This window comes from Pelophylax lessonae (assembly GCF_965119305.1).
Source record: "Pelophylax lessonae genome assembly, chromosome: 11".
NCBI classification, from domain to species: domain Eukaryota; kingdom Metazoa; phylum Chordata; class Amphibia; order Anura; family Ranidae; genus Pelophylax; species Pelophylax lessonae.
In genome coordinates, this window is record NC_138778.1 from 79,295,155 (window position 1) to 79,322,392 (window position 27,238).

Here is a 27,238-nt window from a genome sequence, read left to right on the forward strand (position 1 = left end):
TCTTTTTTTTTAAATTATTGCTCACGCTCTGGCGATCGTGGCGATACCTCACATGTGTGGTTTGAACAGCGATTTCATTTGCGGCTCGACTTCTGTATACGTTTTTTTTTTGTGCGTGAGCGAACGGTGACGGGGGCGGCTACATTTTTTTTTCCATTTATTTTATTTATTTTTTTAACTTTATTACAGTTTTTAAAAAAAAAAAAATCTGATCACTTTTATTGCTGTCACAAGCAATGTAAACATCCCTTGTGACAGCAATGTGCAGTGACAGGTACACTTTATGGAGGGATCAAGGGTCTAAAAGACCCTAGACCCCTCCACTACACTTCCCTGTATGCAAAACGCCGAAAACTGCGTTTTTGCATACAGCCGTTTTTCAAATTTGCCGCCTTTTGCAGCACACTAACCCGGAAGTGACGTCATGGACGCCGCCTCCGGGTTACGTCATCGGAGATCCGATCGAAGCCGTTTCCGGCATTGGTCGGGACTCCATCCAGCCGGCGGACGCGCCGGCTGGGTGCTCGGGGCTCCCGGTGGGACGGGAGCCCAGAGCAAAGCCACGGAAGGCGGCGGGAGGGGGGAAACGTCCCCTCCCGCCCCCCGGGTAACGATCGAGCGGCTCAGCCGACCGTCCGCTTTAAACCACGGTACCGGGATGATGCCTCTAGCTAGAGGCATCATCCCGGTATACCCCCGCAAAGTTTACGGACGTCATATGACGTCCACCCAGGGAGAAGGGGTTAATATATGTTCATATCTTGACACTTTTAAGGTTTATCCATAGATTTTTAATTATATTGAGGTAATTATATGAGGTCAGGAGATTGTGAAGGCCATGGCAAAACCTTCAGTTTACGCCTCTTGATGTAATCCCCTGTGGATTTCGAGGTGTGTTTTGGATTATTATCCATTTGTAGAAACCATCCTCTCTTTAACTTCAGCTTTTTCACAGATGGCATCAAGTTACCATCCAAAATTTTATTGAATCCATTTTTCCTTCTACTCGTGAGATGTTCCCTGTGCCACTGGCTGCAATACCACCCCAAAGCATGATTGATCCACCCCCATGCTTAACAGTTGGACAGAGGTTCTTTTAATTAAATTCTGTGCCCCTTCTTCTCCAAACGTACCTTTGCTTATTCCGGCCAAAAAGTTAAATTTTAACCTCATTGGTCCACAGAACTTGTTTCCAAAATGCATCAGGCTTGTCTATATGTTCATTTGCAAAGTTCAAACGCTGATTTTTGTGGTGAGGACGTAGAAGAGGTTTTCTTCTGATGACTCTTCCATGAAGACCATATTTGTACCAGTATCTCTTTATAGTGGAATAGTGTACCACAACTCCAGTGTCTGCCAGATTTTTCTGGAGGGATCGTGCAGTTAAACATAGGTTTTGAATTGTTTTTCTCATAATCCTGCAAGCTGTTCTGTCTGATATTTTTCTTGGTCTTCCAGATCTTGCTTTAACTTCCACTGTTCCTGATGACTGCCATTTCTTAATTAAATTCTGAACAGAGGATATTGACATCTGAAAATGCTTTGCTATCTTCTTATAGCCTTCTCCAGCTTTGTGATCGTCAACTATTTTTAGTTTCAGTTTTCTAGACAACTGCTTAGAAGATCCCATGGTGCTGATTGTTGGGGCAAGGTCAGATGAGTCTGGGCATTTAAAACCTTTGAGATTGACATCACCTGGTCTTCCCAGACGATGATTGAGAACAATCCATGACACTGGCAGGTCTCAGCCTTGCAAAGGGGGCAGTGCATGCTATAAATTCTGCAGGGTGCCCAAACTTTTGCAGAAGCCATTTTTTTGTTTTCAATAATTTTGAAAGTGTCAGTGATGGAAATAAAATCTAACTTTTGTTGAAATATAAGAATGTCTAATCTGTAATTTGATGCCTTTTGGAGATTTTTCCATTTTTCCTTGGCTTCTTTGTGCACATTAATACAAATTTTTACCCAAACTTTCGATCCCCACTGTATCACTGCGGTGCGTGAGACTTAAAAAATGGAGGATGCGGCTGATGTAGCCACGGACGTGGCTGTGTCATTTCATATGCACAAGTCACCTCGCACTCCAAAGGCGTTTCCTTATGTGCATTATTTTGACAGGTTTTCCTTGTAAGGAATGGGAAAAGCCGAAATTACCCTTTGTGATCCCCAAATATTTTGCTGTACGTTACCCTTTTGAGGTGTCACTTTTAAAAAAGTGGACTAGTCCACCAGTGGTGGACCCTCCTGTTTCCAGATTGAACAAAGTTACCATGATCCCAGTAAAGGAATCCCTGTCCTTTAAGGACCCGGCTGACAGGAAAATGAAGGCTGTGGCACACAGCATGTTTACTTTGGCTGGTTCAATATTGCGGCCAGTCTTTGCCGCAGCCCTGATGTCTAAGACCATAACTGAATGTGCCAAGCTTTTTTACCAGAGTCTCCCACTGCTTATGTTGATTTAGAGGACCAGTTGGTCCATGGGCTGCAGTTTATTCGTGATGCAGCTTTGGATAAAGCTCCTGTGCTGTCCAAACTTTCTGTTTCAGCAGTGGTGATTAGGCACATGCCGTGGCTTAACTACTTCTGGACCGGGCTTTTTTCTGACACTTGTTGTTTAAAAGTTAAAATCAGTTTGTTTGCTTTTTTGCTAGAAAATTACTTAGAACCCCCAAACATTATATATATTTTTTTAGCAGAGACCCTAGAGAATAAAATTGAGATCGTTGCAATATTTTTTATCACACCATATTTGCACAGCGGTCTTACAAACGCAATTTTTTTGGAAAAAATACACTTTTTTAAATAAAAAAATAAGAAAACCGTAAAGTTTGCCCAATTTATTTTCTATAATGTGAAAATGTTACACCGAGTAAATAGATACCCAACATGTCATGCTTCAAAATTGCGCACGCTCGTGGAATGGCGACAAGCATTTGTACTTAAAAATCACTATAGTCAACATTTTTAAGATTTCTACAGGTTACCAGTGTAGAGTTAGAGGAGGTCTAGGGCTCAAATTATTGCTCTTGCTCTAAGGCTCCGTTCACATGTCAGCGTTTGTAACGCGGGCAGAACCACCGCGGTTCCGCCCGCGATCCGGAGATTTATTGCAAATCGCGGGACGCCTAGCGTTGCCCGTTGATTTGCAATAGCCCCCCAAACACCGAGCGATGTTGCCGCGATTTCCGCCTGCCGAATCACGGCAACATCGCGCAAACAAAATCGCGGGACGCAATACGCTCCAAAGAAGCTCTTGTACTCCTTTGGAGCGTATTGCGTCCCGCGATTTTGTTTGCGCAATGTTGCCGCGATTCGGCAGGCGGAAATCGCGGCAACATCGCTTGGCGTTTGGGGGGCTATTGCAAATCAACGGGCAATGCTAGGCGTCCCGCGATTTGCAATAATCTCCGGATCGCGGGCGGAACCGCAGCGGTTCTGCCCGCGATCCAAACGCTGACATGTGAATGCAGCCTTATGATCGCAGCGATACCTCACATGTTTCGCTTGAACACCGTTTACATATGTGGGCGCTACTTGCGTATGTATTTGCTTCTGCGCGTGAGCGAACAGGGACTGGGCAATTTAATTGTTTTTGTTTTGTTCCTATTTATTTTCTTTTATTTTTTATTTTTACTCTGTTTTTAAAAAAAAAAAATTCTGATCACTTTTATTCCTATTACAAGGAATGTAAACATCCCTTGTAATATACATAGGCATGACAGGACCTCTTTAATGTGAGATCTGAGGTCAAACAGGCCACAGATCTCACATCTACACTAAAAAAGAAAAAAAAAAAGTCATTGTTTTCATGATGGAAAAAAATGGGCTATTTAAATCCGCTCCGGTTCTCCAAGGTCATAGAGTCAAATAAGAGCCATGTTGCCCTCACTCGACTTCCTGCCTGAGGGGACAGTGGACCGGATCGTTTGTCCCGCTACCGACAGGTCTGGTAAGCGGGGAAAATGACCAGGAAGTGGCAGGAGGGTGTCACCTTTGTCGCCGCCCATAAGGGTTATTCAGCGACTAATCCACCCCTCCGATCCGCCTCTTGTTAAAGCAGACTGCACACCGTTTAAAAAAAATACCAAATAGCTGCCATAACCCCGGTACTTAACATCAAAGTACCAACATAAATACAAGGTGGGCGGGGTCAGTCAGTGGTTAAGAATAGGTCCGCAGACCAAGCCTCTAAGAAAGATCTCATTGGTCTGCCCATTCAAGGCGATCGGCTGTTTAGGGCTACCCTGGATAACATCATTAAGAATATCACAGGGGGGGGGGGGGGGAGAGAGTGCCTTCCTGCCATAGTCTAGGAAAGAGAAGGAGCCTCAATGCAGACAGTGGCCCTCCTTCTCAGCACATAGAAAATAATTTTGTGCTTCTGGGACAAAGAATATGGGAAATTGATCTTTTGAATCTTCTCAGGAGGTTCCAAGCATCCTTGGCCTGCTTAGCTAAGAGCTAGCTTCTCCGGACCTGCAGACAAGACCCCTTCAGCATGAAGGTCTGCCCTCACCCATTATTGGGTTGGGGGGGGCATCTTTGCTGGTTTCTGGCCTTGTGGACCTCCTTCATGAGCGTCAAGGGGATCCATGAAATGATTCTTTTGTGGGTACCCAGAAAGGTGGACAAAGCTTGTCCTTTTTTTAGGTTTTTTTTCTAGGTCCCGAGTCTTGTGTGAATTTATTTCCTGCAAAAGCTCATATGATGTCCAAACTACCTAAGGTCCCCCCTATCCCTGTCCAGGGAATTGATTTACCTAGGTCTGATTCTAATTCTGACCAGGGTGGTCCTTCCTCTGGACAAACTTGAGGAACCACAGGCCGTGATTTACCTGCTGCTGTCACACAGATAGTTCTCTCTCCCATTTTGCATACAGGTTCTAAGTCTGGTGATATCCACCTTCAAGACAGTTCTGTTTGCACAGTCCTACATGCAGCTCCTTTAGCAGGTTCAGCTCCACATGAGGATACCGAGGTTCGTGGCGAGATGACAGGTTTCTCTGGCAAAAGCCGCAGGCGTCCAAGGGCCACGGTAAGGCCAGTATCCTCCTCGGCTCAGGCTTCTTTTGCAACTCCTGCGTGGAATCGAGGACGAGGATCTTCCGATCAGTCTGGTGGCCATAAACTTCCCTTGGTGGCTTCCTCTCAGAGAAGACCAGTTGTCCCAAGGGCTGATCTACCATCCTGCTTTACAGTTGCTGGCTTGAGGGATAGAGGTGTGTCTGGATCAGTGATCCCTACTATGGTGAAGTCGTCTTCCAGAAAGATATACCATCGTACATGGAAAGCGTACATTTCTTGGTTTAAGTCGATTGGCGCTCATCCTCGATGTTTTTTCTGTGGCTCGGATCTTAACCTTTCTTCAAAAGGGCATTGATCAGAAGTTGGTACTGAGTACCATCAAGGGCCAGGTGTCTGCCCTGGCAATCTTCTTTCAGCGACCCCTAGCCACCCACTCTTTAGTCCGTACCTTCATTCAGGGGGTTCGATGTGTGGCTCCACCTGTACTGTCTCTTTTGCCGCCATGGTATTTAAATTTAGTAATTTCAGTTCTCCAGAAACCTCCATTTGAGAATATTTCCTTGTCTACGTTATCCCAGAAGGTGCCACAGTGTATCAGAATTATCCTGTCTTATTCCCTATTTACTGGTCCATAAGGATAAAGTGGTTATTTGTCCCTGTCCATCATTCCTGCCAAAAGTTGTCTCTGACTTCTATTTGAATGAGGACATTGTGTTGCCTTCCTTGTGTCCCAAGCCGGCTCATCCCAAGGAATTTGCTTTGCAAACCTTGGATGTGGTTCTTGCGATTTGGGTGTATCTGGCAGTTACTGAGTCCTTTCAGAGGTCAGACTTGCTTTTTGTGGTTAGACAGACCAAGGAAAGGCTACCATCTCCAGATGGATCAGACAGACGGTGACTCAGGCCTATTCCATTAAAGGTCAGGTTCCACCTTTCCCTGTCACGGTGCATTCCACTCAGGCCCTATGTGCTTCTTGGGCCTACTGTCATCAGGCCTCAATATCGCAAGTTTGCATGGCGGCCACTTGGTCGTCGGTGCATACCTTCACAAAATTCTATAAGGTAGAGACTTTGGCATCTGCGGATGCTTCTTTTGACAGCAAAGTTTTGCAGGCTGCTGTTTAAAAGGGGCTCTTCCCTCTTGAGTGGTGTTTAAAGAAAAACTTTTATTTTTTAGAAGGGGGCTCCTGTGACCCTGTCAAGGCTCCTGTGTCCTGGTAAAGGGCTCTTATGTTTAGCCTTGGGTTATTTCCCCCACCCCTCATTTTCCTTTTGGCACTGCTTTTGGACGTCCCAGTAGTTATGACGTATAGAGCGATGTGTCTGTCGATGAACGAAAGAGTAAATGGGATTTTTGTATTTACCGTAAAATCCATTTCTCTGAGTTCATCGACGGACACAGCACCCACCCCTCTATAGAGTTCTGATACTTCTAATACTGCTTGCTACTAAACTGATTACTTAGACCTGAGAGGGGGGTTATATACCAAGCTGAGGACAGCCCATTGGCATAGCCAGGTGTTTTTTGTTCTGCCTAGGCCTACTCCTTACCCAGTGGTTATGATTTATGGAGCGCTGTGTTTGTCGATGAAGTCAGAAAAATGGATTTTACGGTAAGTACAAATATCCCATTATTTACATGTAGCAGCCTTTTATAGAGGTCCCTTTATCTTTGTTGTACAAAAATATATACAAAATGTATATATTAGCGCGCCAGGGAGATATTAACAGGACCTGGTATACTAATTGTATAGATAATAAGTGGATTAAATAAAGTGGTTAGTGATTTAAATCAATAAATAAATTAATTTAAATTAATTTAATTAATATGTTGCAGCTGCTATGTAAAGTGCGGGTGCTGGTGATGAAAAAAAGTGATCACAGTAGTGATAACTATAGCGCTTGCAGTGTCCCCTAGTGGGAGAAATTTTAATTCACAATATTGCTTAATATTGATAAATAGTGATAATATCAAATAAATAATTAATTAAATACACTGATAAATAGACAATTAATAAATAAGTGGGTAAATAAATAAACCACTGGTTATTATAGTCCTTCACAGTGTGCAGTGAAAAAAGCTTTCAAATTGATAAAAAATAAATAAATCATGCAGTCCAAACACAATTAATATAATAATAAAGTGCTGGTGCTCCTTGCTGGATTCCTTAGTGCTTCCTTCACCGTGAGTAAATAAATGAAATGCCCACTCACCGAAAGATGTGGGTTTTAAATGTCATATGACACTAAAACCGTCTGTGCTTGTTAAGAGATCCTGCCCGGATCGAATAGATCTCCCTGGGTCTTTACAGCCACTACGGGTATTTCTTCTACCTCGGGTAGTCTCCTTCAGCCACGATCCCAGCCTTGGAATGTGCCCTTCCTGCAAAGTCCCCTCCAATCACAGCCGTGATGAGGAAATAAAAAGCGGATAGTGTGGTATTGTTTCCAATATTTTTATTCACACACCCCATGCATAGCAAAGGTAAAATCCATAAAACTTCCAGCAGGTGATAAAGGTGCTCATCCAAAGTTCAAAAAAATTCAAACAGCAAATGTGAGGTAACCGTGTTCAAAACCAAACAAACAGGCAAACAGATAGGACCGTCATATGTTCGGCACAAAGAGTGGAGAGCGGTAGTTCCGGTATGCGTTCCACTCGAGTGCGTATGACGTCACCACGTGCGTTCCACCTAACGCGTTTCGTCATTGGCTAGACGTCTTCAGAGGTCATTATCTTTGTGATTGTAAGTGTTTATGTTCTCATGTGTGTTTTTTTTTTTTTTTTTTTTTTTTTTTTTTGCGTGATGAATTAGGAATTCCTGCTTATGAAAGAAAATAAAGTATGTCACAATCACAAAACTATATGATTTGTAAAAGTCAAGAAAAGACAGAGAAACCATTAAAACAAATTACATTTTTGAAATCAGTTTGCTTGTCTTGTTTCTTAGGGTCTTCCCTAAAGCCAATGTGACCAGACTTGGTGGATGGAGCAACTTTAATTGCACATACTCTTGCAGCTTTGTTCTGGACCCTGAGGATCCCCTTTTTCAAAGGATTGGGGGACTTTTTATGAGTAGGCTCATCCAAGAGTTTGGAACTGACCATGTTTACAATGCGGACACCTTCAATGAGATGACACCAACTAGTTCTGATCCCTCTTATTTGTCTGCTGTCAGCAATGCCATCTTCAAATCTATGGTCAATGGTAAGGCCAAAAAAAAAAAAAGTAAAACTTTGTTTTATGGTTAGCAATTGATGTCGCTGCTAGTATTGCAAGTTTAACGAGGGGGTGGGGTTTTTTTCCCTAGATAGTAGGAGTAGGTTTTGCCTCGTCCCTATTTGAACAAGAAAAATGGGGGGTTTTGGTGTCTCAGGCCAAAGTAGTGGGACTTTTAGGGCAAGTAATAATATTACTACAAGTAAAAGTAAAAAAAAAGTATCGGATTTATTCCGTTATACTTAAAGCATAATAATATATACATACATTCCAATAAAGTGGAGATATGTGATTGGGTATAGGCCCAATGTGGTAAAGGTAGAAGGAGAAAAATGATTCGAGGGAATCTGTGACATATGTGATAGTTTGTGACAAAATTAAGGATAATAATCTCTGTGTTTCCTGTGTAGTCCAGGAAGTAGTAGTTCACAGAGTTTATCCCTGAATCTGACGCGTTTCGGCTTTCTTTAAGCCTTTCTCAAAGATTTTTGTCACCCAGCTGAAATATATAAAATCAATAACATATCTGTTATTGTAAATATTCATGTAGAGAAATACTGGAGTTTTAGTATAGAGTATTTGAAGTACATACACTATGGGACCTTGCTTCAATAGACCAATCTCTGTGTCCTCTGAGCCTGCTACAAGGAGTCGTGGGGTGCCTCTGTCTGGAAGGATATGTGAGTGTAAGTATTGTTTTAAGTATTGATAGCCTAAAGGTATTCAATATTCACCATTTACTCACGCATTCAATATAGGTGTTCATATGTGGTGGCTTGGTGGTAATCCAACAAAGTCCTGCGTTATCCTTTTCTACAAAGTCATAATGTATATATGTATATAAAAGAGCAAGGTTTTTTCACAATAGTAGTATTTATTTATTTATGCAGATTTTATTATATATCCGCCTAGACCAACTTACATTTGGTGGGTTGCAGGATGGAAGATTCCAATGCCGCAAGTAGGTTTGCAGCCTTGCTTCAATATGCCATTTCTAAAGGAATTATAAATAATATAATTCCTATTATATACATTGGTGGTCAGTGGTGAGTACTTTATTAAAGGTGACTTGAAAGCTTATGGATCCATGAGGTCCATTTAAAAACTTACATTTGAGCAGATGAGGTAAAGTATGGTAGGAATTTCTCCACTGCAGCGGTCCGTGTCTCTCCTGTTCCCTCGCTAGGAGGGATGTGAAGGGAGACGCCGGCTCCCCGGCCTTTTAACGCTGCTCGCGCATGCGCAGAAGGCGCCGCACGTATGCAGGTCTTCCTTGTCCGTGACGTAATGGTCCCGTACTGCGCAGGCGCCTGGGTGTTGCGCACGCAGTACGAGCCTGTCGGGCAGGGAAAGCGGCCGCCGACACGGAGTGTAAAACATGGAGTTGTCTGGCCGTGGTCAGAGGCATGATGTTTAGCCCTTCCATGTCACAATTGCCCCTGTCCTTGATAGGGGCAGGGGCTTACCGTGCCGGGAGCAAGCTCATGAGGATCAGGATGTCTGTTTTGAAGCAAAGTATACATTACACGATATATATATGCAACAATATATATAATATTTAATTATTAATTCATGTGTACATAATTTTTTTTGCGTATATCATAGTTTTAACAGCAGAAAAAAATATAAATAAATAATGAAAGAGCATATCCAAAGGGGAATGATGTTCCCGTGGGGGATGTGTCGGACATATCCCAAAGTCTGACATACCAGAAAGGATGTTTATATCTGGGATTTGTTTTCAAGATAATAAATAAATGGGGGGAAGGATGGTTTAAATTTTTTTTAAAGCTATAAGTTGTTACTTAAAGGACAAACCTCGTTTCAGGTATCATATTTAATTTTAGTCCGTTTTCCCAGAGGCAAAGCCTTCAAGGAATGGTCTAAAACTTTCCGTTTCGTTTAATCCAGGGTATTTGGTGGCATTCAGACGTCTAATCCATCGCATCTCCATTTGGAGAAGCTTTTTGTTCCAATCGCCTCCGCGCTGTGGTATGTGTATTCTCTCTAAAGCGATGAATGTCACTTTTGGCATTTTATTGTGGTGGATATACTTGACGTGCCTACCAAGTGGTAAATGGAAATTACATATTTCCATACTTTGTATGTGCTTGTTGATTCTTTTGCCCATTTCCTGTTTGGTTTTACCAACATAATATGACCCGCATTCGCACCTCATAAGGTACACGACCCCCTTGGTCTTGCAATTTACATAGTGGCGGGGTGTAAATTTCTCACCGTTTGGGAGTATGGTATCTGTACATTTTTTAATAACTTTGCACTGCGCACAAGTGCCGCAGGGGTATGTGCCCTTGTCTCTGCAAGGGTCCTTCCGTTTTTCTTTGAATTCGCTATGTGTTAAATTTTGTTTAAGTGAGCCGGCCTTTCTATAGGTGACCAACGGGTTGTCTGTCACAAAATGTTTTACCACAGGATCTTCGTTTAGGATTGTCCAGTGCTTTTGAAGAATTTGTTTGATTTTCTGATGTTCGTTTGTAAACCGCAAAATAATGCGTGTTTTCTCCCCTTGTTCCTTATTTATGTGTGCCTCTTTAGATTTAAAGAGTATTTCTTGCCTCTCTTGCTGTTTGACCTTATTGAAGGCTTTTCTAAGTGTAGTTTTGGAATATCCTCTTTCCAATAATCTTCCTGTTAGGAGGTTGGCTTCTCTCTGATAGTCGTCATCTTTGGTGCAATTCCTCTTTAGCCTTAGAAATTGGCTATACGGAATTGCTTTTTTTAAGGATATTGGGTGGAAACTTGACGCATGTAAGATTGAATTTCCTGCTGTTTCCTTACGATAAAGTGTCGTTTTAATGGTTCCATTGGGTTCTTTTAATATCCACGTGTCTAGAAACGCAATTTTGTTTCTATCATAATTGAGTGTAAAGAACATGTTATAGGTGTTATTGTTCATCGTTTTAAGACACTCCTTAATTAGCTTCTCTGGTCCTGACCAGATAATGAAGATGTCGTCCAGAAATCGCTGCCATAGTAATATATTGTTTACAAAGATGTTATTTTTTTCCTCTGCCAGGAATTCCGTTTCCCAGGCTCCTAGAAAAATGTTCGCATACGATGGAGCACAGCTAGTGCCCATCGCGACACCGCAAGTTTGTAGGTAATAGGTACCATCGAAGGTGAATACATTATGATTTAGAATGTATTCTAACATCATTATAATAAATTCATTGAACTTATTGTCCCGTTCACTCTGTTGCATAAGGGCTTGTCTAATTATCTCTATTCCTTTTTTATGAGGGATGTTATTATAAAGAGATTCGACGTCAATGGTAATAAGAAGGGCATCTTCTGGTACTGTTAGTCCATCTAGGATTTGAAGTAGGTGTACTGTATCTTTTAGATACGATGGAAGTTTAGTCACATGGGGTTTGAGGTATGTGTCGATGACTTTACTAGTTGTTTCTGTGAGATTACCATTTCCCGATACAATTGGTCTCCCGGGGGGGTCGTCTCTGCTTTTATGTATTTTGGGTAACGCATAAAAGGTAGGGGTCCTGGGGTGTTCAGTCCTCATATATGACCATAATGTTTCTGTTATTGTGCCCTCGTTCAATGCCCTGTCTAATTTTTTGTAAAAATCTTCTTTGAAAGTTTCCAAGATTATAGGTAATATTTTCTTATAACATTTATTGTTATTCAGGATTTTTTGGCACATCATTTTATATTGCTCATTATCCATTAATACGATGTTGCCTCCTTTGTCCGAGGGCTTTATTGTGATTTTCTCATTTTCTTGTAGTTCTTTTAATGCTTTTCTCTGTGATTCCGTGAGGTTTTGTGTTTTTCCTCGGTCTTTTAATTGGTTGATCTCCTTGCTGGTTTCTCTCACAAATAGTGCAATTGCCGGATTAGTGTTCAAAGGTGGAAAGAGGTGTGATTTTTTCTTGAATTTTTTTAGGGATGTTTCCTGTGAAGGATTAGTTTCCTGATCCTCCTCTTCGCTATCTAAATTGGTGTCATCATCCGTCCAGTCCTCTAGACCACCTTCCTCCAACAGCAGGTTTAGATCACGGATGGCTCTAAATTCTGCTGCGGATAATTTTGTCTGTGGTTCTTCGGTTGTAGGCTTTTTACTATACATGACTTTTAAGAGTAATTTTCGTGCAAAAAGGTTTATGTCCTTTATGGTTTCAAATCTGTCCGTTGCCTTATTAGGGCAGAAGGATAGGCCTAATGTTAGAACCTCCGTCTGGTCATCTGTTAATTTATGTTTGGACAGATTGATGATAGTGAGTTCTCTAGTTGCAATTATGTGGCTTGGGTCTGCTTCTTCTGTTGTTTCCCTAAAAAAGCCTTTTGTGATTTTGGACCACCGTCTTTGTTTGTTCTTGGTCGTAAGAAGATTTTGTGATGTTTGACCGGGACTGTGTCCTCTTGTCCATGTGAAATATTTTCTTCCCTCGTGTCTTCTCTTTCCCGTGAGGGGTCTTCTCTGTCCTCCAGATCTGCCTGAATCTCTTGTTGGGTTTGTTCCATATCTCTCCTTCTTGGCTGTTCAACTCCTGACGCATATGATGATGAGTCGGATGAATAATAGAGTCCAGTCTTCCTATTGACTTTGGTGTTATACGCAGTTTTCCTTGTTTGTCTGTTAGTTGACCACTTATAAGCACGATTCTGGGTGAAGGCATTTTTATCCCTCCAATATTTTCTTTCCTTTTTCTTGAGTATCTCTTTTCCATATTCTTCCAGATGTTCTTTGAGCTTTTTCTCTTGTTCACTATATAATGATATCTTTTTTAATGGTGTCAGTTGATCATAAATGGATTTTATATCTTCATCCAGGCTTTTCATCTGCCTGGTGTATTCCTCTTGCAACCATATCATTAATTTTTTTGAACATTCGTTCAGGATTTCTTCCCATTCTTTCTTCATGTTTGCCGTGATATTCTCCATCGTTGGAAAGATCTGTATGCGGAGACCTACTGGGTTAATATTCTCCGCTACATATCTTTGGAATGACTTGATATGCCAGAAAAGGGCCGATTTCCTTTCAAGGTATTTTTTGAGGGTTCCAAATAGTGCCATAATATCCGAATCTTGTTGTTCTTGTCCTTGGAAACTTTTTTGGATGTCTGACATCAGGGTATTCCACTCATCGCCCATCAGATCACCTGTGGTAATCTCTTCCATTATGAGAGGTTGTGAGATAAATCTCAACCCTGTTGGTTGGGAAAAGGGTTTGGATATTGTATCCCCTTATTCTTTGTGGGTTTCTCACCCAGAAAGAGGGAAGCAGAGTATTATCCAACCCTTAAAGTTAGTTTCTTTTATAGGGTCCTGCTGAGCGGCCCTATACTGTTTTATAGTAAAATGTTAATTTGCTTATCTATCTAGAAAAAGATGAGAACATGGATGTGTTATCCATCCGGGTTTGTTTAACGAGGGGGTGGGGTTTTTTTCCCTAGATAGTAGGAGTAGGTTTTGCCTCGTCCCTATTTGAACAAGAAAAATGGGGGGTTTTGGTGTCTCAGGCCAAAGTAGTGGGACTTTTAGGGCAAGTAATAATATTACTACAAGTAAAAGTAAAAAAAAAAAGTATCGGATTTATTCCGTTATACTTAAAGCATAATAATATATACATACATTCCAATAAAGTGGAGATATGTGATTGGGTATAGGCCCAATGTGGTAAAGGTAGAAGGAGAAAAATGATTCGAGGGAATCTGTGACATATGTGATAGTTTGTGACAAAATTAAGGATAATAATCTCTGTGTTTCCTGTGTAGTCCAGGAAGTAGTAGTTCACAGAGTTTATCCCTGAATCTGACGCGTTTCGGCTTTCTTTAAGCCTTTCTCAAAGATTTTTGTCACCCAGCTGAAATATATAAAATCAATAACATATCTGTTATTGTAAATATTCATGTAGAGAAATACTGGAGTTTTAGTATAGAGTATTTGAAGTACATACACTATGGGACCTTGCTTCAATAGACCAATCTCTGTGTCCTCTGAGCCTGCTACAAGGAGTCGTGGGGTGCCTCTGTCTGGAAGGATATGTGAGTGTAAGTATTGTTTTAAGTATTGATAGCCTAAAGGTATTCAATATTCACCATTTACTCACGCATTCAATATAGGTGTTCATATGTGGTGGCTTGGTGGTAATCCAACAAAGTCCTGCGTTATCCTTTTCTACAAAGTCATAATGTATATATGTATATAAAAGAGCAAGGTTTTTTCACAATAGTAGTATTTATTTATTTATGCAGATTTTATTATATATCCGCCTAGACCAACTTACATTTGGTGGGTTGCAGGATGGAAGATTCCAATGCCGCAAGTAGGTTTGCAGCCTTGCTTCAATATGCCATTTCTAAAGGAATTATAAATAATATAATTCCTATTATATACATTGGTGGTCAGTGGTGAGTACTTTATTAAAGGTGACTTGAAAGCTTATGGATCCATGAGGTCCATTTAAAAACTTACATTTGAGCAGATGAGGTAAAGTATGGTAGGAATTTCTCCACTGCAGCGGTCCGTGTCTCTCCTGTTCCCTCGCTAGGAGGGATGTGAAGGGAGACGCCGGCTCCCCGGCCTTTTAACGCTGCTCGCGCATGCGCAGAAGGCGCCGCACGTATGCAGGTCTTCCTTGTCCGTGACGTAATGGTCCCGTACTGCGCAGGCGCCTGGGTGTTGCGCACGCAGTACGAGCCTGTCGGGCAGGGAAAGCGGCCGCCGACACGGAGTGTAAAACATGGAGTTGTCTGGCCGTGGTCAGAGGCATGATGTTTAGCCCTTCCATGTCACAATTGCCCCTGTCCTTGATAGGGGCAGGGGCTTACCGTGCCGGGAGCAAGCTCATGAGGATCAGGATGTCTGTTTTGAAGCAAAGTATACATTACACGATATATATATGCAACAATATATATAATATTTAATTATTAATTCATGTGTACATAATTTTTGCGTATATCATAGTTTTAACAGCAGAAAAAAATATAAATAAATAATGAAAGAGCATATCCAAAGGGGAATGATGTTCCCGTGGGGGATGTGTCGGACATATCCCAAAGTCTGACATACCAGAAAGGATGTTTATATCTGGGATTTGTTTTCAAGATAATAAATAAATGGGGGGAAGGATGGTTTAAAATTTTTTTAAAGCTATAAGTTGTTACTTAAAGGACAAACCTCGTTTCAGGTATCATATTTAATTTTAGTCCGTTTTCCCAGAGGCAAAGCCTTCAAGGAATGGTCTAAAACTTTCCGTTTCGTTTAATCCAGGGTATTTGGTGGCATTCAGACGTCTAATCCATCGCATCTCCATTTGGAGAAGCTTTTTGTTCCAATCGCCTCCGCGCTGTGGTATGTGTATTCTCTCTAAAGCGATGAATGTCACTTTTGGCATTTTATTGTGGTGGATATACTTGACGTGCCTACCAAGTGGTAAATGGAAATTACATATTTCCATACTTTGTATGTGCTTGTTGATTCTTTTGCCCATTTCCTGTTTGGTTTTACCAACATAATATGACCCGCATTCGCACCTCATAAGGTACACGACCCCCTTGGTCTTGCAATTTACATAGTGGCGGGGTGTAAATTTCTCACCGTTTGGGAGTATGGTATCTGTACATTTTTTAATAACTTTGCACTGCGCACAAGTGCCGCAGGGGTATGTGCCCTTGTCTCTGCAAGGGTCCTTCCGTTTTTCTTTGAATTCGCTATGTGTTAAATTTTGTTTAAGTGAGCCGGCCTTTCTATAGGTGACCAACGGGTTGTCTGTCACAAAATGTTTTACCACAGGATCTTCGTTTAGGATTGTCCAGTGCTTTTGAAGAATTTGTTTGATTTTCTGATGTTCGTTTGTAAACCGCAAAATAATGCGTGTTTTCTCCCCTTGTTCCTTATTTATGTGTGCCTCTTTAGATTTAAAGAGTATTTCTTGCCTCTCTTGCTGTTTGACCTTATTGAAGGCTTTTCTAAGTGTAGTTTTGGAATATCCTCTTTCCAATAATCTTCCTGTTAGGAGGTTGGCTTCTCTCTGATAGTCGTCATCTTTGGTGCAATTCCTCTTTAGCCTTAGAAATTGGCTATACGGAATTGCTTTTTTTAAGGATATTGGGTGGAAACTTGACGCATGTAAGATTGAATTTCCTGCTGTTTCCTTACGATAAAGTGTCGTTTTAATGGTTCCATTGGGTTCTTTTAATATCCACGTGTCTAGAAACGCAATTTTGTTTCTATCATAATTGAGTGTAAAGAACATGTTATAGGTGTTATTGTTCATCGTTTTAAGACACTCCTTAATTAGCTTCTCTGGTCCTGACCAGATAATGAAGATGTCGTCCAGAAATCGCTGCCATAGTAATATATTGTTTACAAAGATGTTATTTTTTTCCTCTGCCAGGAATTCCGTTTCCCAGGCTCCTAGAAAAATGTTCGCATACGATGGAGCACAGCTAGTGCCCATCGCGACACCGCAAGTTTGTAGGTAATAGGTACCATCGAAGGTGAATACATTATGATTTAGAATGTATTCTAACATCATTATAATAAATTCATTGAACTTATTGTCCCGTTCACTCTGTTGCATAAGGGCTTGTCTAATTATCTCTATTCCTTTTTTATGAGGGATGTTATTATAAAGAGATTCGACGTCAATGGTAATAAGAAGGGCATCTTCTGGTACTGTTAGTCCATCTAGGATTTGAAGTAGGTGTACTGTATCTTTTAGATACGATGGAAGTTTAGTCACATGGGGTTTGAGGTATGTGTCGATGACTTTACTAGTTGTTTCTGTGAGATTACCATTTCCCGATACAATTGGTCTCCCGGGGGGGTCGTCTCTGCTTTTATGTATTTTGGGTAACGCATAAAAGGTAGGGGTCCTGGGGTGTTCAGTCCTCATATATGACCATAATGTTTCTGTTATTGTGCCCTCGTTCAATGCCCTGTCTAATTTTTTGTAAAAATCTTCTTTGAAAGTTTCCAAGATTATAGGTAATATTTTCTTATAACATTTATTGTTATTCAGGATTTTTTGGCACATCATTTTATATTGCTCATTATCCATTAATACGATGTTGCCTCCTTTGTCCGAGGGCTTTATTGTGATTTTCTCATTTTCTTGTAGTTCTTTTAATGCTTTTCTCTGTGATTCCGTGAGGTTTTGTGTTTTTCCTCGGTCTTTTAATTGGTTGATCTCCTTGCTGGTTTCTCTCACAAATAGTGCAATTGCCGGATTAGTGTTCAAAGGTGGAAAGAGGTGTGATTTTTTTCTTGAATTTTTTTAGGGATGTTTCCTGTGAAGGATTAGTTTCCTGATCCTCCTCTTCGCTATCTAAATTGGTGTCATCATCCGTCCAGTCCTCTAGACCACCTTCCTCCAACAGCAGGTTTAGATCACGGATGGCTCTAAATTCTGCTGCGGATAATTTTGTCTGTGGTTCTTCGGTTGTAGGCTTTTTACTATACATGACTTTTAAGAGTAATTTTCGTGCAAAAAGGTTTATGTCCTTTATGGTTTCAAATCTGTCCGTTGCCTTATTAGGGCAGAAGGATAGGCCTAATGTTAGAACCTCCGTCTGGTCATCTGTTAATTTATGTTTGGACAGATTGATGATAGTGAGTTCTCTAGTTGCAATTATGTGGCTTGGGTCTGCTTCTTCTGTTGTTTCCCTAAAAAAGCCTTTTGTGATTTTGGACCACCGTCTTTGTTTGTTCTTGGTCGTAAGAAGATTTTGTGATGTTTGACCGGGACTGTGTCCTCTTGTCCATGTGAAATATTTTCTTCCCTCGTGTCTTCTCTTTCCCGTGAGGGGTCTTCTCTGTCCTCCAGATCTGCCTGAATCTCTTGTTGGGTTTGTTCCATATCTCTCCTTCTTGGCTGTTCAACTCCTGACGCATATGATGATGAGTCGGATGAATAATAGAGTCCAGTCTTCCTATTGACTTTGGTGTTATACGCAGTTTTCCTTGTTTGTCTGTTAGTTGACCACTTATAAGCACGATTCTGGGTGAAGGCATTTTTATCCCTCCAATATTTTCTTTCCTTTTTCTTGAGTATCTCTTTTCCATATTCTTCCAGATGTTCTTTGAGCTTTTTCTCTTGTTCACTATATAATGATATCTTTTTTAATGGTGTCAGTTGATCATAAATGGATTTTATATCTTCATCCAGGCTTTTCATCTGCCTGGTGTATTCCTCTTGCAACCATATCATTAATTTTTTTGAACATTCGTTCAGGATTTCTTCCCATTCTTTCTTCATGTTTGCCGTGATATTCTCCATCGTTGGAAAGATCTGTATGCGGAGACCTACTGGGTTAATATTCTCCGCTACATATCTTTGGAATGACTTGATATGCCAGAAAAGGGCCGATTTCCTTTCAAGGTATTTTTTGAGGGTTCCAAATAGTGCCATAATATCCGAATCTTGTTGTTCTTGTCCTTGGAAACTTTTTTGGATGTCTGACATCAGGGTATTCCACTCATCGCCCATCAGATCACCTGTGGTAATCTCTTCCATTATGAGAGGTTGTGAGATAAATCTCAACCCTGTTGGTTGGGAAAAGGGTTTGGATATTGTATCCCCTTATTCTTTGTGGGTTTCTCACCCAGAAAGAGGGAAGCAGAGTATTATCCAACCCTTAAAGTTAGTTTCTTTTATAGGGTCCTGCTGAGCGGCCCTATACTGTTTTATAGTAAAATGTTAATTTGCTTATCTATCTAGAAAAAGATGAGAACATGGATGTGTTATCCATCCGGGTTTGTTTTTTACTTTTACTTGTAGTAATATTATTACTTGCCCTAAAAGTCCCACTAGTATTGCAAGTTTGACTTGTGTCAGTCACAGATTTTGTGTTTGAAAGACTCTGCTGAAGAAGCTATGTGATTGAGCAGTGACATATCTTCAACTTTACACCATAATAGATGTGACTATTTACTGCTGGCTAATATACTAGTCTTAAAACACTAAGACGGCAGTGACAGAATTGGTTTAAAATGGAATGTACGGTATAGTACATGTAAACACTAATCATGAACTCTTATTTGCTCTGTTTTGGTCTGTTGCATATACAGTTGTAAGTGTAATATCTGTTTTGATAAGTGCAAAAAGTCTCCTGATCCTGCCAGAAATTTTGGCAGCTGATAACTTCACAACATTCTGCTTATGTGCCACAGTTATCAGTTATATTGTTGTGAGGACTACAAGAAGCTGTCCATCTACACTGTTGTAGCACTTCCCCCTAGAGGGCTGCTGAAGATTACACTTTCAGGATTCCCCTGGGTTACCCGTAAGTAAATGCAAGCAGAAACCTTAGTACTTTAAAGCGGAGTATCGGCTTCAAAACATTTTTTTGATAAAAATACCCCCATGACAGTCAGGGCTAGTGCATTTCAGCAATAATAGCCTCTGAACTGTCCCCGGGTTCACTTACCTTTTAGAAGAAATACTTACCTAGAAAATGTCTTGTCCAGCGCTGCCATCTCAGGTGTGCCCAGCTGAAGCCAGAGCGTCCTCTTCGGTGATGTCGGAGTCCCAGAATGCCCTGCACCGGCCCTGCTTGTCACTTCCGGTGCAGGCGCGTCATCCCTGCACAGCTTCTGGGAATGCCCAGAAGCTGTTTATCATGGTTTATCATGATAATTTTATCATGATGTAGAACTACAGGCAACACTTTTTTTTTTGTTTTAGATAAAGGGAGGGTTATACCCCTGTTGGTTTGTTTTTTGCCATCTGTGCCCTATTAGGGGAGATTTACCTTCACTTCCTGTCCCATAGACAAAATAGGAAGTGGAAGGAAATCCCTGCAAATTAGGGGAATCCCTTGGAGACCCCCAGGCCATCGGAACTAGTGTCCCCATTGGAGGATTTCCCCTATAATACTTTTCTGGGGACGACCTAAAATAAAAAAAGTATTTTAGTTTCACTTTCAATGCTAATGGTAAGCAGTACAAATAGGGGGATGATAGGTTTTGATGAAACCGGTTGGGGACCGGCAACGCTCGCTTCCTGAACACCTTTGCAGCGCTCTCCTTCCTCTGCTGAGAAGACCGGAGAATATTTGGCTACAGCTATCACACTGACCACTCGCAAGTCCCCTCCAGGATAATGATCCTTGATGCCTGTTTTTATCAGCTTAAATGTGAGTGTTTTATTGGCTTTCTTCATTAAAGCATTACCTGTGTTTCATACGTATTGCACCATGAGGAGTTTTTTCTTCTTTTATGTGCTACTGTTGAACTTACTGAGTCCATTAGAAGATTGACTGGTATCCATAAAGGCATTTCCTGTGGGAGGAGATTAGATGTCTGTCCACCTAGTGAGAAAGGAGCCAAGTTCCTGTTTAAGGCATACAGAGATCCCTGTAATGGGGATCAACCATTTCCGGTAAGAGGCCACTTATATTGGTGTTTGGTGGAGGCTACTCCGAGTTTCATCACCCTTATCTTGGACCTCTTACGGGACTCCTTTTCTCCTATGGACTTTCGTTTCATTATCATTACTAGTACCATTGTTTGACTTCTGTGATCACCATATTGAGCGCTGCATACCCTGTTTTTATGTTTGTTTAAGGTTGCGGTGCAACAACTTTTATATGCTAGCAGCTGATATTGTGATCTGATTTCCTGATTTTGATTAAGCGCAGCATAATTTGTTTTTATTTTCTAACCCTTGAGAGTTGATTTACTAGAACTGGACATGCAACTCCGCATGGTAGCCAGTAATAGTTACATATTTAGTCAGGTTGAAAAAAGACACAAGTCCATCTAGTTCAACCAATAAAAAAACAACCATACAATGCCATATAATCAATCCTATACCCACAGATGATACAGAGGAAGGGGAAAACCCCCTGCAAAGCATGATCCAATTTGCTACAGCATGGGAAAAAATTCCTTCCTTATCCCCCAAGAGGCAATCGGATATTTCCTGGATCAACTTTACGTATAAATATGAGTACCGAGTTATATTATGTTTATTTAGGAAACTATCTAGGCATAGGTGTGCACAGCCTATTGCATTGAGGTGTGCACTCTAAAGCTTAAACACACGTGTGTGTGTCTACTTATCTATGACGTTGGCACATTGATCCCTCTACCCGCACAGTTATAGAAGTGCATAAACACTTCTCTTATTGCAGAAATGGTAAGAGGGAGATCTTTCCCATCTTCCTGCCGGCACACAGAGTGGTGATGCTAATGCTTATGGGGTGATTAGGGTGTGCCCAGGCACACCCGGCACACCCTGTGTGAACGCCTATGTATCCAGGCCTTTTTTAAAGCAATCTACTGAGTTGGCCAGAACCACTTCTGAAGGGAGTCTGTTCCACATGTTCACCGCTTTTACTGTGAAGAAACCCTTTCGTATTTGGAGATAAAATCAAATTCTCTATCGTTCACTGACGGACGCAGTCCTCTGATGCATGTCAGTAGGGTAATACCGCCCCCTACAGGAGTAGGATACTAGGCAGAAAGAATTTCTGGCTATGCCTATGGGCAGTCCCTGGCGGTATACCCTCTCTCTTCCTGCATAGGATGTCAATTTTAATCTGCCTAGTCAGGAGTAAGGACCTAGTTTCTTGCTGGGATCTTTGGTCCTGGCATAGAAGTAATTTTTTTTTTATGAGATTTTTTTTAGCTAGCCTTTTTTTCTCTGGAACGTTTTTTCCTGTGAGATCTTCAAACAATTATGCTGGGCTGGGCGACGGGCTGGATCCCTATATCCAGTGGTCAACCCAGTCTGTCCAGCGAGCGCGTGCAGGCCTTAGCTCCGCGGTGGGTCGGCCACGACTTAGTCCCACTGGGCGGGGACTGGCCCCGCAAGTTAAACGTCTCGCCAGGATGCACACGACAGGGTCTATGCTTTTGTGGCAGCGTTCCTATTTGGCCGATAGCCCCCCGCTCCGGTGGTGTGGGGTCCTGTCAGGAGATGGCGCCTGCCTGTGTTCTCGGTATGGTGAACCTCCCCCCCCCCTTCCCTGGTGGAATTTTGGGGGGACGCGGGCCCCCTCTCTGGGCTGGGCGCACCCTCACACTCCTGGGTTTCCCTCTGTCCTGTGAACCCCCCCCTCCTCCTCCCCCCTTCCTTTTCCTGAGCCACCGCTGACACGTGCAGATCTCCCTGATCAGATTGCTGCATTCTAAGGACAGTGAGTCACTGGGGGCTTATTCGCTCTCTCTGTGGGGGTCCTTTGTGCGTGCCTGACCTCCAGGGGGCTCTGTAGCGCTTTGGGGATATTCCTTTTTTTCCATCCAAAGAAAATAATTTTTTTTCAAAGTTTGCTGGCCCACCTGACCCCCGCAGGGCCCTCCGGATCTCAACTGTCCAGTGATGCGATTTCAGCGATCGTGAAAGTATTTGTGTCCCAGGTGGAGGTGGTCTTTAGAGGGCAAGGTGTGCAGAAATGACCCCCACCTACCCACTGCCTCCTCTGATGTCTCGGACTCTATAAGTCTGACCCAGCCACCACAGATGTGGGTACCCTGGCCGGGTCTGGTACCCCGCGCCATGCCTCCTCTGATAGTAAGGATGAGTTTCCTCTAGTGCTGCGCAGGATATGGCGCTGGTGGACGCTCCCCTGGGGGGGAAACATTCCCCTGGGGTGTCTCTGCGATTTACTAGACGCTAGCCCTTTGAGGAGTCTCTGGTGAAGAAGTGGTTGGTGGCAACTAAGGTGGATCCCCCAGTCTCCAGGCTTAACAAGGCTACCGTTAATCCAGTAGAGGATCCTCCCTCCTTTAAGGGCCCAGAGGATAGAAGGGCGGAGGCTGTGGCCCGCAACGTGTACGCTATGGCGGGGACTGTACTGAGGTCTACTTTTGCTGCGCCCCTTGTCACCCAAACGGTGACTGAATGGGCGAAGCTGCTACGCCGTGACGTGGGGGTCAGCCTGTCCCTCCTGCCTTTGGGGAACTGTTGGACCAGATGGTGCATGGGCTGCAATTTGCTTGTGATGCCGCGCTGGACACTGCTTCCCTATTGGGTCGCCTGTCGTTTTCGGCGGTGGTCATTAGGGCGTATACTCTGGCTAAAGTGTTGGTCTGCGGATCAGGCTTCTAAGAAGGTCTTGACAGAACTCCCCTTTCTGGGGGACCATCTGTTTGGGGCTACCCTGGACGACATTATTAAAGGTGTTACGGGGGGTAATAGCACCTTTCTCCCGCAGGCTTCCAAGGGTAGGGATCCTCGCCGTAGTCCGTCCTTTTCGGCTCACAGAAAGTATTTTCATTCCTCGGAGGCAGCCGATAAGGCAAAAGCCTTCAAGGCAACCTCGGGTGGTTCCAAGTGTCCCTGGTCTGGGAAACATAAGTCTAGGTTCCCGCCAGGCCTGCAGACAAGACCTCCTCGGCCTGAAGGTGCGTCCTCACCCCTGACCGGGGAGGCGCCTTTGTCGGTTCTCGGACTTGTGGCTGGCACGGATTCCAAAAAAATGGGTCCGGAAGGTTGTGCGGTCCGGATACAAAATCGAGTTTTGATCCGTTCCTCCGGTCAGGTTTTTCCCTTCCAATGTCCCCCTATCCCCCCATTGCTTGTGAGCGCTCTATGGGGCAGTGCAGAACTTGCTACAGCAAGGAGTGATGGTGTCTGTTCTGCACGTGGAACGTTTTCACGGGTTTTATTCCAACCTGTTCACAGTTCCCAAGAAGGAGGGCAAGGTAAGTCCGATCCTGGACCTAAAGGCACTGAATTCGTTTGTGCATGCTCAAAAGTTCAAGATGGAAGCTATTCGCACGGTGGTGGCCTCCCTACATCAGGGGAACTTCCTGGCTTCCATAGACATCAAGGATGCCTACCTTCACATTCCAATCTGTGCCGCTCACCAACGTTTCCTCCATTTTGCCGTGGGAGATTATCACTATCAGTTTGTGGCATTACCCTTTGGTCTCGCCTCCGGTCTTCACAAAGGTGTTGGCCCAGGTCCTGGCGCTGTTACGGCAGCTGGGGATATCGGTCCTGGGTTACCTGGACGATCTGATTCTCTGTGCGGAGTCCCCAGCGTTGCTGACAGAAAACTTGGGGGTCACCATAAGAACTCTAGAGGATCGTGAATCTTCAGAAATAGTCTCTGACCCCTTCCATGAGACTGGTCTATCTGGGCCTGACTTTGGACTTTTCCTCAGCCAGGGTGTTTCTTCCTCCCGCAAAACTCCAGAAGCTCCAGTCAGCGGTTCATTTGTTGATGTCCAACAACCGGCCGTCCCTTCGGACCTGTATGAGAGTACTGGGACGGATGGTGTCCTCCTTTGAGGCGGTCCGATTGGCTCAGTTTCACACAAGGGTTCTTCAAAGGAAAATTCTTCTCAAGTGGAACAAACACCCAAATTTTTTGGATTCTCGGATTCAGTTAAGCCACTGGACCAGGGAGTCCCTGGTCTGGTGGCTTTGGTCCCCGATGCTTCAGTCGGGGAAGTCCTTTCTCCCCATATACTGGACAATTGTCACCACGGATGCGGTCCTGGTGCACTGGGCTGACCGTCTGGAGGGTTGTCCAGTGAGCATTCAATTGGACAATGCCACAGTACCATGTTCCAGCTCTGTCCGCTGTCCACATTCTGGGAGTGGAAAATTGGCAAGTGGATTACCACAGTCCTCAGGCCGTAGACACAGGGGAGTGGTCCCTGCATCCGCAGGTTTTTCAGCAGTTGTGCCTTCGCTGGGGCACTCCGGACATGGATCTGTTGGCGTCTCGCATCAACAAGAAGGTGCAGAGGTTTGCGGCCTGCTCTCAGAACCCTCTAAAAAAAAAAACAGGTCCTCAGGCTGCCTCTATCCCGGAACTCTCACTTGGCATCCACAATGGCTAAGCTTTGCTGCCCTCTGCGACCGGGGTGGTCAACAAAACATTGCAAATAAAAACAAAGAAAAGGGCGCACCAGCCTAGCGCATTATCCTCAGTGGGCTTTTAATGAAACAAGTTTTAAAATCAGCTACTCACAAACATGCAAAATATTCCAGCATATCAATTCCATAGAGCAACATCCTTGTTAAAGGTCCAATGTCTCGTGAAGACGAAGGGCTGACGCGTTTTGAGGCCGTGCCTCTTCCTCAGAGCCTGAGGGCCATAACTGAGTCCTTGGTTTAAATATAGTGGAAAAAACTTCCACATGACCCTCAAGGTTGTGGGAGGAGAAACCACCCTTGTGGGCGTGGCTACACAACCAATTAACCAAACCATAACATAGACTTATATTAGTACAACACTCTACAGATCTATATGCTGAGCTCCCACATAGGAAGGGGGTGCGATGATCTTATAATGGACCTTCCCACATTCAGTGATAATGGAGACAATATTTACACCAATTTCAGACCCAAATCGTCCTTCTTTCCACTTTGGGCCAAGGGTAACTACATTCCCGTATTCTATGAAGTGGTCCTTGGGGAACTTAAACAACTGTGTGCTAAGAGGGATCTAAGAAGGCCGGATTGTGGGCAGAAAACAATGGGTGGTGAGGGCCCCTCTGTGGCGAATACCATCAAAGAGCTCAAAGATAGAGATGATGTTATTTTTCAGACAGGCTGATAAAGGGGGCAGCCTGGTAATACAGGATAGGACTATGTATTTGGCAGAAGCCTATAGGTTATTAGGTGATGAGAAGACATATGAAAGGCTCCCGAAAGACCCATTGAATGAATACAAAAGTACACTAAAGATACTCGTGGATGATGCATTAACAAAGAACATCATCACCAAAAGCGAGTATCATTTCTTGTACATTCAGCATCCTAAAACTCCCCATTTTGACCATATTCCCAAGATTCATAAAGATGAGAAAAATCCCCCTAGAAGAGCCATTATAGCGGGCATCGATGGCTTAACAAGTAACTTAGGAAGTTATATTGATTCCTTTTTACAGGATCTAGTTACGGCATTGCCATCTTATGTCAGGGACTCAGGGCATATGCTTGAAATCTTGGCACCTGTACAATGGTTGCAACGGTATAAATGGCTTTCTTTAGATGTTTCATCCCTATATACGTCCATAAAACATGAATTCGGACTCGCAGCAATGGATTACTATTTAAAATCTAGTAACCTGCATCCCCTTCAAGCAAAGTTTTTGGCTGATTTGATAAGTTACACGCTGAATCACAGCTACTTTGTCTACCTGGATGAATATTATAGGCAGACCAGGGGCACTGCTATGGGCGCTCGGTTTGCTCCCAGTTATGCTAACCTCTTTATAGGGTACTGGGAGGACCGATACATATAGAATAACAACCCCTACAGAGGCCACCTGGCACTTTATGCTAGATACATTGATGATATACTGATCATCTGGGATGGTACAGTTGAAGAGTTGGATGGATTCATTTTACATTGTAGTAATAATCCCTTCGAAATTTCCTTCACTCATGTGATGGACAATAACCATCTAGTCTTCCCAAATCTGGAATTGCGAGCTGCTCAGGATAGGGGTATTATTTCTAAGACCCATTTTAAACCAAGTGGGGGTAATTCATACCTCCACGCGAAGAGTAACCATCATCCTAGGTGGATCAGGAATGTAGCCTATGGCCAATTCTGTAGACTACAGAGGACCTGCACTAGATTTGCAGATAGGGATGCACCGAAATTTCGGCCACCGAAATTATCGGCCGAAAATAAGCCTATCCCATTTCGGCCGATAATGGGTTAACATTGCCGAAATTAATATGGCCGCCGTGAGGAAGGAGGAGGGCGCAGCGCAGGGCAGGTTTTAAAAGTCCCCCCTCTGGCCGGCCGCCCGCCTCTCAATGACGTCCCTACTACTAGATGTGTGTATGAATGAAGGGACATACCAGACGGGAGGGCGGGGCGAGCGGCCGCTAATAGATATTACTATGTGATCCTTCCTTGTGAGCGGGACAGTGACTGTGTGAATGAGTACTGAACTGACCTGACACCGGGCGGGGGGGCGGGGCGAGCGGCCGCTAATAGATATTACCATGTGATCCTTCCCTGTGAGCGGGACAGTGACTGTGTGAATGAGAACTGACCTGACACCGGGCGGGGGGGGGGGGGCGGGGCGAGCGG

The 27,238-nt window shown here is 43.2% G+C and overlaps 1 protein-coding gene across 1 annotated transcript in view; it reads left to right on the forward strand.

Annotated features, from left to right (window-relative positions):
- Positions 1–27,238, forward strand: part of NAGLU (N-acetyl-alpha-glucosaminidase) — a 369,580-nt gene that overhangs the window by 291,816 nt on the left and 50,526 nt on the right. Inside the window, exon 5 of the mRNA XM_082271761.1 lies at positions 7,975–8,231. Coding sequence (XP_082127887.1) covers positions 7,975–8,231 — 257 coding nt within the window. The remainder of the gene's footprint in view (positions 1–7,974; positions 8,232–27,238) is intronic.